Source organism: Thamnophis elegans, chromosome 4 (genome assembly GCF_009769535.1).
Source record: "Thamnophis elegans isolate rThaEle1 chromosome 4, rThaEle1.pri, whole genome shotgun sequence".
Classification (NCBI taxonomy): Eukaryota; Metazoa; Chordata; class Lepidosauria; order Squamata; family Colubridae; genus Thamnophis; species Thamnophis elegans.
The window spans coordinates 87,845,502-87,859,937 of NC_045544.1; the positions used below are offsets into that span (position 1 = coordinate 87,845,502).

At 36.7% G+C, this 14,436-nt stretch overlaps 2 protein-coding genes across 3 annotated transcripts in view; one reads left to right on the top strand and one right to left on the bottom strand.

Annotated features, from left to right (window-relative positions):
- The window catches only part of RAB3GAP2 (RAB3 GTPase activating non-catalytic protein subunit 2), a 53,389-nt gene extending 51,399 nt beyond the window's left edge, over positions 1-1,990 (top strand). For both annotated transcript variants that reach the window (XM_032215481.1, XM_032215482.1), the window contains exons 34-35: positions 85-243; positions 1,213-1,990. In XM_032215481.1, the coding sequence (XP_032071372.1) occupies positions 85-243; positions 1,213-1,356 (303 nt within the window). In that variant the 3' untranslated portion in view covers positions 1,357-1,990. The remainder of the gene's footprint in view (positions 1-84; positions 244-1,212) is intronic.
- An 881-nt stretch (positions 1,991-2,871) lies between these two features.
- IARS2 (isoleucyl-tRNA synthetase 2, mitochondrial) overlaps positions 2,872-14,436 on the bottom strand; it is a 33,084-nt gene continuing 21,519 nt past the window's right edge. The window contains exons 15-23 of the mRNA XM_032215484.1: positions 12,379-12,487; positions 11,917-12,019; positions 9,260-9,385; positions 7,710-7,841; positions 6,518-6,624; positions 6,139-6,284; positions 4,791-4,981; positions 3,372-3,513; positions 2,872-3,223 (exon numbers count right to left, since the gene is read on the bottom strand). Coding sequence (XP_032071375.1) covers positions 3,081-3,223; positions 3,372-3,513; positions 4,791-4,981; positions 6,139-6,284; positions 6,518-6,624; positions 7,710-7,841; positions 9,260-9,385; positions 11,917-12,019; positions 12,379-12,487 — 1,199 coding nt within the window. The 3' untranslated portion in view covers positions 2,872-3,080. The remainder of the gene's footprint in view (positions 3,224-3,371; positions 3,514-4,790; positions 4,982-6,138; positions 6,285-6,517; positions 6,625-7,709; positions 7,842-9,259; positions 9,386-11,916; positions 12,020-12,378; positions 12,488-14,436) is intronic.

Consider the following 14,436-nt stretch of genomic DNA (forward strand, 5'->3'; position numbering starts at 1 on the left):
CTTCTTTTCAAAAGTTGTTTTGAAAAACAAGTATTGTGTGTTGCAAGAGTAACAGCTGACATAGTTGATGTCTTGTATATGCAGGCTGTTCTTCAGGTAGAGGACAAAGAAGTGCTTGCATCCCAGTTGTTGGTGCTGGCTGGACAGAGGCTGGCCTATGCTTTACTGCACACTCAAACAAAAGAAGGCATGGAGCTCTTGGCCAGACTACCTACAACACTTTGCACTTGGCTTAAAGCTATGGTAAGATCCACTGCTTTTTAAACATATTGCAAGATAAGGAACAGTGTATTCAGAAAACCGTAATTTAAGAAGTTGATAGGTACTTTTGTTTATTAATGCTGTACAAAAAAATGAAATGGATGTGAAAAGGTTTCATACGTGAAAATGAAAATAGAGTAATATATGTTGCTCAGCAGCAGGAAAGCAGGGCCAACTCATTTGAGCATGCTTACCTAAGATGTACAATATAGGAGCCAACGTGACATTTACACCACTATTTCCCTAATAGCATGCGCTGCTTAAATATTAACAGTCTACATGGTGTGGAATCTGAACTTTGCTATGGAAGCATAAGAGAGTGTGTGTAATTTATCTGAGAATTTCATGAGTTATTTATACAGTACAAGTAGTACACTCAGCATTTGTCGTATTTTTTGGAAAAAGGATGGTGCAGAGTGGAGATGGGCTTCATTTAATCCATGTTATTGTACAAATGTATTGAACAATGCACACACCCGCTTCATATTGGTCCTGCAGCAGTTGGAGGCGGAGCTTTATTTCACTTCAGTGCACCGCACAAAAACATAGACAAGAATTGATGATGTGTGTATGGTTAATTTAAGGGTAGGGTAAGCAGTCTTTTTAAAGAATTAACCCCAGAAGTAAAGTGGTGAGATTGCTTTCTGTAACTAGAGTTTTGCTGTCTTAGCTGTCAAACTTCTAAATAAAGCAAGAAGTCATTCATCTTCTCTTATCTTCTAAGAATGGCTGTGGCAGGGTTGAAAATTCTTGGAAATGATCCTAAAGCTTCAAAAGTAGTTATCTGCTATATTCATCACTGAATTAGGGTTCATTCATAAAACTAGTTTAAAAGGATGTTCCTAATCATGAATAGAGATTCTCTTAGGTTTATCAGTTAGGTTTTAGAAATGAACTGGTATGTCTGTTTCTTGTAGAGAAACCTAAAGACTATCTCAATTCTCTCTGCAGGATCCACAAGATCTTAAAAATGTAGAAGTGCCAATTACTACAACAGCTAAATTGGTAAATAAAGTGATAGAACACCTACCAGAAAACCATGGGCAGTATAGCGTTGCCTTGCATTTAATTGAAGCTGTGGAAGGAATGTCATGACAACAAGACTGAAACTGAAGCACAGTGGCTAAACAGGTCTCTAATAAAAATGAAGATTGTATATAAGAACCAGAATCATCTTGATGAAACAGTCTCAACATCTTTGGTAATCTAACAGTTCAAGACTTTCGAGATGATAAATATATGTTAAGATCTACCGTTGGTGGGTAATACCAGCAGTGTGTATATTTGTGTATAACTCTAAATATTTATTTCTAATACTGAGCATTTGTGTAATAGTTTGCTTAAGAACAATTTAGTGCTGTTCAAATTAACATATTAAGAATTTCCTATGTGCTAGAAAATAGACTGCTTTTTAAATGTTAAAACAAGATGAATTCAACCAGAAGCCAAGAAATCAGAGCTCTTAAATATTATGTATGCTGGTTAGGTAATACTTCTTCAAAATGATAGCCTAATTACATTTAATCAAGAGGCAATTGGCCATAAACTTGCAGCATTAAAGAATGGCTTTCTACAGTTATATTATGGCTGAGTTTTCACAATAAAAACAGTATCAACTTATGAAGAGCAAGCTGTCTGATGAGAAAAATTATCATTGTGGAAACAAAAAAAGGTGTTGCCTCTTCATGTTTTAAATATCAAATAAAATCAGGAATCTAATTTTAGTTTATTACTTTTGTAAAAACATTGGTCTCATTTGTAACAACTTTCCTTGCTGTACAGCTAATTGTAATTTGGTGTACTGCATTCTCTTCCCTATGTTGAATGTTATATTTGGACCATAACTATTCCAATATATGACAGTGTTAACAATTGAGAAATTGGTCTGACTTTTAAGATATGTGGCCTTCAACTCCCAGAAATCCCTAACCAGCATGATGGATGGGGAACTCCAGGAGTTGAAGTCCATGTATCCAAAGTTGTCAAGTTCGAAAACCCCTGGAGAGAATGCTGAAGTTAGCATAGAACAGTTGAAGGAACTAGGTAGCTGTTGTCTGGAGAAAAGAGGCTATGGTGATCCTTCAGTTATTGTGACAGAGTAGTCTGAAATTCAGTGGGACTAGGTGATAGAACCAAGTTTATGAAGATCTTTCCATCTGTCTGTTGTTGACGGTGAGTGGAGACTTTGTAAAAGAGTATTTCACTCTTAAATGGTTAACAATCACAGTGAAAAATTAATTGAATACTGAACTCGCACCCATTCTGTGGAAAGCAGAGCCATCCACTCATATTTATTGCTACACAGTTAAAGGGCAAATGCTTATTTAACAAAGTAATTTCTTAATTATGATTGAGAAATCTAGATCAGGATGAAGGTTCCACATATTTTTTTTCTTACTGATATGTGATCTGCGTTGGCGGAGGGGGGGGGGAGGGGGTTGATTGTGCTGGAAGTAACTACAGAAAAAAGGTTCATGCAGACCCATGAACGGCAATAAAGCTGCACCACCTAAGTGCTAAAGTCTAAAGTCAACTGTCAGCTAGCTAACACCAGACTAAAAAAGCCAGCTTGTTCATGGATTTGAATTCCTCTTGTGCTGCTTTTCTGACTTACAAAGAAAAGGACTATCAGCCATTTTAGTAAGCAGTTTATTAAGTGTACAAGCTTAAATATATACACGTGAATTTTGAATTTAGCTTTCCAGCTTTCAGACAAACAATATGTTGGTTTCTTGTAGATACTTCTATATTCCACGTTTTCTCAAAATGTGAATCTTGCTTTAGCCAGCACAGCTATTTGACCGCTATGGGAATAGGTATCATTTCTCACCAAGTATTTGCATACAACGTGTACATGGAGTCTCTGCTGAATCAGCAGTGTATTTTCGACAACGGGGGCATTTTGATTTGGCAGCTGGTAGAACAATGACTTTATAGGCAGACTCTTCTCGGATATCACCACCTATTTCAGAAAAGATTCAAATTAATCCCACATGAAAGCCCATTCTTTGCTGACTTATCTCTAGATCAAGAGAAGTTCTCTAGTCCTATTATCACATGCCCCAAACACATTCAACATGTTGTGGATGTGTAACAAAAATCTACTTTACCTTCTAAGTTTATTAGAAATGTGCCTTTAATCATATCATCAGCATTCACATCTCTAGGTATTTCAGTCAGCAGCGTTGTCTGTGATGCCATCATTATTTCATTTAACTGAGATGTACTAGAGCACCCCTCAGGTTGCAGCACCTAAAGATAAATTATCATGCTGACTAGTTTTTGAAAAGGGTACAAATGCAAAAAAATCAGTGACAATTCTAATTAAGACAATAAGCTAGTTTGCCTGGTTTGCCATATTTGAGCCATAATGTGATTTGGTACCAAGACATGCAAACATACGTCTACTTTGGCTTGTTCAGACTTAATACTGAATATTAAATTCAGGATTAATACTGTGATATCGGATGTATGCACAGGACTTTATTATAATTTCCATTTATGGTGATGGTGTACCATTATGTACAATTCAAGAACTCATAAGACATGACCACACTAGGGAACTATGTTATATAGCTACATCTTGTTAGTCTGTAATTGTAGATATATATAGTAGGGCTCTACAGTCCGAATACATGATCTTTTCAAACGGGGGGTTATCTAACTCCTCAAATACTTTGCCTCTATTTCAAGAAAGTGAAACCACCAAATAAAAAGGGAGAAGTATAGGGAATCTTGGTTACAAACAGTTCAGAGTCCAAGGTTGAATATTACTGAACTGCATATCTTGTTCCCTAAAAGTAGAAAAGTCAACAAAAACAAAACGGAAGTCAAAGGAGGCCTTTATTTTAAAACGGGCAAGCAAACAAAGCAAAAAAAAAACTTTTGTGCTCAAAATCATAGGATCATAGGGTTGAAATTGGGCAAATAAACATGTTCTATATCTTGTCTTTGGATTCTGTATCTTGCTTATCTAAATCTAAAGTAGTATTTATCATAATAATAAATGAACGTTTCTATGTCAGTGTTCGACCATTACAGGTAGTTCTCAACTTATGACCATTCTTTAATGACCATTCATAGTTGCAATGGTGCTGAAAGTGACTTAAAACTGACTCCTGCACTTATGATCATTGCAACGTCTCAATAGTAATATGATCAAAATTTGGGCACTTGGCAACCGGTATGTATTTACGAAGGTTGCACCATTGGGGATCACGATTACACATTTATGACCTTCCCAGCAAAGCATCAAGCAAAGCCAATGGAAGAAGTCAGCCACAGCAAAAAGGTCATAAATTTGGTCATGGCTCAATTAATGACTGCATCAGTTAGTGACAGAGGTTCTGGCCACAACTCTGGTCGTAAGACAAGATTACCTGTAATTAATTGAGTAAATATCCCTTTATATTTGTAAGTATTTCTGAATTAAGGCATTATAAATGGCTTTTCTCAATAGCTTTTCTTAAACATTTGAAAATTAAAGTACTAGTTAAGATGTAATATTAGGTTATGAGTTTTCTGCTTACCTCCATTAATTCAAAGAACAACCCAGGCTCAATCACTAGAATCACCTGATATTCCGCAGCATTTTTGCCTGCAATAAAGCCCAGGAAACCATCTCTCATTGCACATGCTCCATCCACTGCTTCTTCAAGGCCTGGTTTCTTCCATACAGCACTTGTGGTCATCCATCCGGAACGAAATACACTATCTGACTCTTGCAAAAGAAAAGGGTGGGGAAAATGAATGCATTAGCAGCTCTGTAAACAGCATTGTACTATATAAAGCTAAGAATAAGGGTTAAAATTTTATGTGGGCTTGTCTGAACCCAACCCAGAAACTTCAGCTGATGGAGATATGGTTGCTCATTGAGGTGAATTCATTAGATTACACACCAATATTTGTCTCTGATCAAGGAAACAATTTCTATGAATTAAAGTTTCCCATTCACCTTAAGTGGCCACGCTTGAGTTTATATGTACCTGCCTCCCAATAATTTTTAGTAATGTAAGCCAGATCAGCAGTTTCCTCTAGAGCCGGAGTGTCAAACTGATAGTCTGTGGGCTGGATGTGTCACATGCGAATGTCATGTGATGCAATGTGACGCCGTGAGTTTGACACCCGTGCCCTAGAGTATAAGTGCTAAAATTACTCTATAGAATCTGGTTTATTTTGTTGTTAATTGCGAAGTTGTGTCTGACCATCGTGACCAGGCCCTCCTGTCCTCTACCATCCCCCCGAGTCTATTTAAGTTCACGCCTACTGCTTCAGTGACTCCAGCCAGCCACCTCTGCCATCCCCTTGTTCTTTTGCCTTCAATTGTTCCCAGTATTAGGCTCATCTCTAGTGAGTCCTTCCTTCTCATTAGGTGGCCAAAGCATTAGAGTTTCATCTTCAGGACCTGGCCTCTAAAGAGCAGTCAGGGTTGATCTCCTCTAGGACTGATCGGTTTGATCGCCTTGCTGTCCAAGGGGCTCACAGTAGTCTTCTCCAGCACCATAGCTCAAAGGCCTCAATTCTTCGGCACTCAGCCTTCCTTGGGGTGTTCTTAATTTAAAATTTTGCACTGAGCAAGGGTTTGAATTCAGTGATCTGACTATGATTCCATAAATCTGCAAACTTGCCTGGACGATTATCGGTACTTTATTAAGGTACTAGTGTGACTTAGTTTAATTTTAAAATGTGTACAAGCAGATTTCATCCTGCAGCTAAGAATTTTAATGACTAAATAAAATTAATATTGATTGTTCTATTTTTTACAACACAAATGTAAATTAAATGAGTAATGAACTCAACACATTAAGAGGTTTATGTGAAGAATCTAAGAATCTCAGTAAAATGTCTATTTTCTTAACCATTTTATAATTCTCATACCTTTTCTGTATGGAATATACTGGAATACCTCTTCAGCCAGATGTGGAAGAATTGGTGCAAAAGAACGAACCATTGTATCCAAAACTGCTGCCAAGGCTGTTTGACATGAACGGCGTTTAGCATCTTTTTCCTCTTCACAATAAAGTCTGGATTTTAGAGAACAAAATAATTGGGGAAACAATTTCTAAACATTTAAATATTTTTGGAATAAATAATGTGTATCAAAATGCATGTGAGCTTAAGAAACTAGCCGTTTATGTTAGTTACAAAATAATCCATCTCACTGTGTCTAATCTGGAAGGATTTATCTTGGGGGACAAACAGCACAGAACATGCATTTCTCATTTTATCTGATAAGGCGATAAAAAAGTTCACATACCTGTCCTTAATTATACTAAAATAAAAACTGGAGAGATCTTTACTACAAAAGGCTTGAAGTAATCGGATGACTTTTCCATAGTCATGTTCCTTATATGCCTGTGTAACCTAAGGAATAAAGTACAAAAAAACCCCACCTAATTTAAAATGCAAGTAATTGTTATTCCAAAGAAAAATAAAGATGGAAAGGAGACAGGAAGCACCAGAAATTAGAAGTTAGTGAGTATAAACAGTATCTAACCAGAATCTAAATTATTGGCAGACTTAGCTAGTTAATCCCAAAGGTGCTTTTTCAAGAGGCAACTGGGCTTTCTTTATCCTTGAAGCTGTTTCATCTCTCATCCAAGAACTGAAGAAGCTTCTTGGATGAGAAACGAAATGTCTTCAAGGGAAAACAAAAAAAGTCCAGTTGCCTTGAAAAGTCCAGTTGCCTTGAAAAAGCACCTTTGGGACAACCATGACCTTGATGGCCGAGAATCTCCACAGACATTTAGCTAATCATTTTTGTGCATTCATACTATTTAAAACAATACCAGACCAACCAAGTATTGTCCTTTCCTTCTCCTCCATACTACTCTGTCCAAGATTTCTCCAGTCCTATAACTGTCTCCCTCCTTATCATAAAATTAGGTTTTGATAATCCACTCCTTACTCCTTCCAAGATATAATAGTGGTTTAGATGATTGCATCTTTGGAATTGTTGATTTCAGCAAAGGAGGAAAGATGATGTCTAATTGTAGCATGGCCAAAGTATTCAAACAGTCTTGGCTATGCAGGGCCTAATCCAGCAAACATCCACAGAAGATAGGAAGCTGGTAGTTAGATGTTGGTCTCTGAAGACATGTCTTCTACCTTCCAGCTGTAATTTTCTTCTCTATTCACATTTTGCTAATGTATTTGGTAAACAAATGTTAAGGTTTTCTACTGGGTAGAATGTTACTAAAGATGGAGAAATGGATGGAGAAACGCTACACACACACACACACACACACACTAGCAGAAAAGTAGTAGAGGGTAGTGGTCTGTTGTAAGGTATTCTCTTAAGCCGCAAGTTGATTTCTATAGCAGTTGTTCCAGTACAATAATGCAACAGTTAAAAGAATTATTTTCTCCAAAAATGTATCTATCCAGTTCACAGATCAACCGTTCTGTGCTATAAGTGTCCATAGTTCCAACCACTCCCTAGTGCTTACCTTGTTAGCGAAGCCATGCAGTAGATGGAGTATGAACTGGTCTATCAGATACATCTCTGATGTAGGGATAGAGTCTGTCTCTGGGCTGAAGCCAGTCAGATTCCCCAACAAAAAACGGAGTGTATTTCGAAGCTATCAACAAATTCCAAAATAGTCCATGAATTAAAGTAATTATTTGAAAAAATGTTTACCATAAATATAACCATGTATTTCAAGTACGTTATTTATTTTGGGAGGCAAAAAGAACCCTGGAGATCTTTCAGACAGGCTCTTCTATCTTAAGATCAGGGGTGGGTTCCTGCCAGTTTTAACCTCTTCTATAGAAGAGGTTCCACAAATCTACAGTGCCGTTTAGAACTGGTTCCAGCTCTCTCCCCCAGCCCGTCCGCACATCATCAAGATGAACAGCGAGAGGAGGAATTCTAGGAGTTGAAGTCCACAAGTCTTAAAGCTGTCAAGTTTCAACACCCCTGGGTTTTTTTTTCTAAAGGGTTAGGGATGCAAGGGTCTTGTAACTTGACAGCTTTAAGAATTGCACACTTCAATGCCAGAGTTCCTGAGCCAACATTTTGGTTGCTAAGCAAGAGCGTTGTTAAGTGAGTTTCACCATATTTTACAAGTTGGCCACGGCAAGCCACTCCCACAAAGCAGGGCACACCTACAGAAGAGGTTCTAAAATTTTGTGAAACCCACCATTGCTTAAGATTTGTTTTGAGATTTAGGGCGAGGTGGCATGGAAATATTTAGAACTTTTCTGGAAATCATCCAAGAGAGTTGCTAATCCTAAAACTTTATGGAATGATTCTCAATAGCCACCATATTTCTTCTAGTTCTTTTACCAGTCTCTTCTTCAAAGATTTGGTTTGCAGTGATATAGAAAGGAGAGATTCCTAATGAGTAAAGCTGTCTTAATTCCCATTAATGATCAGTAAGTCCTTTGATTAGAATACAACACTTTGGACAGGTATATTGCACTTGAGGTCTAAGTACAAGCAACATATATTTCGATATTTAGTGAAATTTGCAGTTTAAAAATGTCACACATTGAATACTGCATGTAGAAGGAACAGACAGAAAAGGAGAACTGGCTGGCTTGTGATATCAATTATTCTAGGATCAATAACCATGAAGGGCTAGAGTCAGTTTGTGCTTCAAAAGTAGAGAAGAAACCATGAGATCCTGCCTTAGGTACAAAAGTGAGCTGGTGGATTTGGGCCAGACACTTTTTCTCTGCTCTAGGAAGAAGGCAATGGCAAATCTAAAACTCAACATTTTTGAAAATGTTGTCAATAAAATTGCAAGCAGTTGTCCCTATATTTGCTAAGAATTTACTTGACGGTACAGATAAATAAATGCAGCCATGATGGGTAAAGTCATTACTATTATCATAAGATACACAAGTGAAAACTATTCCAATGGCAGATGAATAGAAAACTACTATTGAGATGCTATTGATACACCTTCTTTCCTGACTACATATTCCAGAAAGCTGAACTATTTTTGTAGTGGCTTCTACTTAGGAAAAGGCAACAGTGTGTTCGTTTGCTTACCTTGTTAATATCATCTTGAGCAGAACTGAGCACTGTAGGTCCAATTTGCACTTCTGTATAAACATTGGACTCAGCCACCCACCAGCGTAAAGTATCAGCCCCGTATGGTGGCTCAGTGCTATGGTCCTATACATTGACAAGATGGAGAGGAAACACCTTTCAGTGCTGGTAATTGCTCAATGAACCCCTGTTCTCCGAAATAAATTCAACATATTATTTTATAACTGTGCAGCAAAGTGTGCCATAAAGACATTTCCCCAGAGGAATGTAGAGATTCTGTCAAGAATTGTGGAAAAATAAATCTCTGACAAAGTATTTGTACTCATGTGAAAATAAAATGCTGAATAGTGTTAACTCTACAAAGCATGCCTCATTAAAAAAGAAACAAGCTGCTTATGTTATTTATTATTAGATTAGATTTTTATCTCACCTTTATTTTATAAGTAACTCCAATCAGCAAATGTACATAACGTTCTCCCCTCCTATTTTCTCCACAGCAACAACTCTGTGAGATGGGTTAGGCTGACAGAGAATGCCCAAGGCCACCCAACTGGCTTATGTCCCTAAGGTCAGACTAGAACTCACAGTCTCTTGGTTTCTAGGCCAGCACCTTAATCACTACACCAAATTAGGTGCAAAGTGAAAAGGAGGGAGGTCAAACCATGTTTGCTACTTGAACCTTGACATCAATCAAGGCGGGACACTGCCAGAAAACAAGTGTCCTGCCTGCTGCTCTGCAAAATATCATACACACACAAACACATATTCTCATACCCTAGCAAGTAGAAGCAATGTAGCATTTTGATAGTGATAGACAGACCCAGATTCTTAGGAATTGAATATCACTGGATGACTTTGGAACACACTCTCTCTCTTGACCCAAATTTACTTCACAGGGTTGTTAAATGAAAAAATTGAAGGGAACATCTTGTATGCTTGACTTGAGCTCCTCTACAAAAAAAATAATAATAAAGCAATAAATAGCTGCTGATATAACTACTTAAGGATGGCCTTCTTCTGAGGACTAACTTAATATAAAAGAAGCAACAGTTCTGTGGTGAATCCGGAAGTGCAGTTTTCATGACCTATAAATATCTTCCAGGTAATTTTATTGAAAAACAAAACCTACAAATCCTTAATGCCAACCATGTTGGCTAATAGTGATATGGCGCTCAAGTCCAGTATCTAGGGATTGAAGATTGAGAAAGACTTAAATAAAGTGTTTCCTACACATTAGTATCAGTCTCACAAGTAAATCTGAATTTTAAAGTTAGGACTGCCTCTCTGAGAACAAGGTTGATCAATAGACCTAACCTTAACTCTTAGAAGATATGGTAGTAAGTAGAGACAAGGTAGCAGAAGCCCACTAGGGAGAAAAAGGCCCTTTTTTGTTAACTTTGGTAACAAAAGACTAAACCATATTTATTTGTACCACCGTCCCATTTCCCCCCACAACATCTTTGTAAGGTAAGTGAGACTAAAAGAAAGTGATCAGTTCACAATTACCCAGTGAATTTCCCTGGCTGTTGGTGGACTTGAATCTACCAACCTTTATTGGTAGCCTAACACCGCCAACCACTATACTTTACTGCGTTGATCACTCCAATTCACCAAAACATCAATTTTCCCTTTGCCTCCAGCAGTCATCTCTACTTGAGCCAGGCACAAAGGTCCTCCCATCAGTTTGTGCAAATGAAATGCTATAAAAGTCTCAAAGCAGTCCTGCCTGTTGAGATCTGTTTTTATACTGATCTAAGTGCACTAAGTACTTAAAGGTGACCAAACTATGACAATGAACACTGTTGTTGGGCCCTGGTTTTCCATTAGTTTTGCTTAACACTTTGCTTTATGTGCCATAGGAATGAAAAATACAGAAAAAGGAAGGCAGTCTCTATATAGAAACCAACACCCTCCCCCCTCCCTGTGCATAGCGTGTAACAACATAGACCCACACCCGGCTAAATAAAAAAACTCCAGCTAAGGTTAAAGCTTTTGCAGCTTCTCTTCCCCACAAAGCAACCACTCATAAGCAAACTGAGAAGCAATAAAACTGTTCATGTTTATTACTATTGGTTTCTATAGCCGATGCTCTCAGGTCTATGAGCAAATGATTGTTTGAGAACATACAGGGAAGTTTGCCAGTAAAATAATCTAACTCAAGGGATATGTGGAGCTGGAATTTATCTTTTCATCAGGAGCTTTGGACTTTTCCTGCATGGCAATGAGAGCAAAATCAAAGGCTTCTGAGGTTAATAAACTATGTTAAATGCATCAGCCACAGTTTAAACTACCAAAACCAATGTTCTGTTGTATGCTGCTTTCCAGGAATACTAAGACTATTCATGTGCTACTTTTTCTAAATTGCAAAAATCTGCATGACCATGAGATGACAAAAAGCAGATGTTGATGCCAAAAAGTGTACCATGCTGGCATCTGGTGGCTTGATGGAATTTTGTAGTCCTTACATGGTAACTCTACTATGTTAGAAAACACATTGAGCTGCCCAAATTACTATTTTGCCAATAATAATGGGTGAATCGGGCCAGGATTTAATAGCAAAAAGATATTTCCGGGAAGGAAATAACTGAACCCCAATTACTCTGAGGAACCTATAAACTGCATTTCCAGATGGCAAGTAGAACTATGTAATTACTTACACTGCCTCCATTGATAACAACATCTGGATCAACCACATTGCCGATGGATTTAGACATCTTTTCTCCTTTTTCACCGACAGTGAATCCATGAACAATAAGAGTCCTAGAAGAAAGACCTCTGGGTAATCCAATACTTCCTTTAGACTGTCATACATACATTCAAAGAGCCATGGTGATGGAATGGTTAGAGTGCAGTACTGCAGGCTATTTCTGCTGGCTGCTGGCTGCCTATAATTTGGCAGTTCAAATCTCACCAGGTTTAAGGTTGACTCAGCCTTCTATCCTTCCAAGGTGGGTAAAATGAGGACCCAAATTGTTGGGGGAAATATGCTGACTCTGTAAACCACTTAAGAGAGGGTGGTAAAGCACTGTAAAGAGGTATGTAAGTCTAAGTGGTATTGCTATTCTTAAAAGCCAGTGCATATTACCATAGCTGCCCCAGAAACTCATCCATCAACTTACCTATATGGTGCCTTTTTTCGTGTTGCTACGCTAATCAAGAGGGAAGACTGGAACCAACCTCCCAGCTGGTCTTTTCCTTCCAAGTATACATCAGCCCTTTCACCTGTATCTAAAAACACAAGCAACATAGTATTTGTAATTGAGATTCTTAACCATTCTGAGTATTGACTTACTTCAGTGTTGAATCAGATGAAGTGGAAATAAGGCAACATTTATAAAAAGTATTTTTTTTAAAAAAAAAATATAGTACTCTTTGTTATTCAAATGGCAATTCTGAAGTGTTTATAATGGATTTAATTTCTTTTTTCTTTTCTTTTTTTTAAAAAAACAACAACAGAATTTAGTTGCTGTTAGGCAAACCTAAATTAAAGACTCTTACACTTAGTAATTATGCTATGTTATTGACTTGCCAGATCAATGCAACTTACAACTGTGAACATAATAGAAGGAAAGAAGAAAGAACCTTTGAAAAGTACAGCTATTGTACCGTGAAGTGCTAGGAAAGAAAAAATGGAATTTTTCCTTTCTACAAAGCTACTAGAAGCACATGTTCCTTATAAACCTGCTCACTATAATTATTCAAACTCCATATAAAGTTGTAAGACTGCCTTTCCTTCTAACACTTCAATTACTTTTACAAAAATATATAAATTTAGATATAGCTGTAGCTAGAACATTTATTATGGTAACAATTATTTATTAATAAAAATTCTGAAGCAGTGTTATGAGGCAACCTATTGAGTATTTAAAGGAATATTTTTTTTATTCTCAATCATAAGTTACCCAACCATATTAATGATTTTTAAACATGATGTATTACTAGACAATTACACTGGTAAAAATTCTGACATAGAGTAATGAGATGCAATCTACAGATTGATAAGAAAAACTATTCTTTTAAGCAAACATGAACTGTAAGATAATTAAGTACTGTATATTACTTTTTTCTTTTTAAAATGGATATATTGATTTAGTGAATAATATATATGTATGTATGTATGTATGTATGTATATATATGTATATATGTATATGTATATGTATGTGTGTGTGTGTGTATATATATATATATATATATATATATATATATATATATATATATATATATATATGTATATATATGTATATATATATGTATATGTATATGTATATATGTATGTATATATATATATAACAGCTGTGTGTGTGTGTATGTTCCAGTATAACTCTGGAATGTCTCGAGCAATTTCACCAAACTTGGTACACAGATGACTTACTCTCTGGACAAAAATACTGTGGGGGTAGGACACCCCTAACATTCTTCGGGGTGTGTATTCTGTTAAGATACAGCCTGTTGTGCCATACGGGCTTCTACTGTACAGCGCAGTGGAGTTGTCATAGTAACAGCTTCATAGTACTCCACAAAGGGGGGGGGTGTCTCTCTGGTAAGGGGGAAAATCCAACATTAGAAATTACGTTTGGTCCGGATATTTTCCCCCTATAAATAAATAACCCGGCAATGCTGGGTTATTGGCTAGTAATAATATAAAGAATCTCTGTCAGGTATGTGATTCTTTATATTTGTCCTGTCATGTATTGTTCTTTGATAAATTCAAATATAATACAGTGATAAAAATTATGAATTCATCTAGGCATTATTATGAAAACTTTACACTATTTCTATCTGTTTCCAAAATCCTGGATTCAATATCTATTCTTACCAATACCTCATTTGAGATTGAAAAATCTTATGCAAATTGAGAATGATTTTTTTACTTGCATATAAATGTACTGCTTAACCTAGATGTTACATTTTTCTCCCACAAACATTTTTTGCAGTTTATCATAGATCACAAACTTTAACAATTGATAAAGCTTTAATTAGGGTTATTATTTACAGTTAGAGGGCATAGGTCCTTAAAATCCTTTTCTGTTATTATTTGAGCAATGTAATGTGTATCTTTGATAAGAGACTTTAACCCATAGATTAAACACTGTGTGTTTTAATGGCAAGTACAATTATCTAGGCCTTTTCCTTTAAATACCCTGTCAGCACAAAAAGCAGGCATTATAAAACAGTA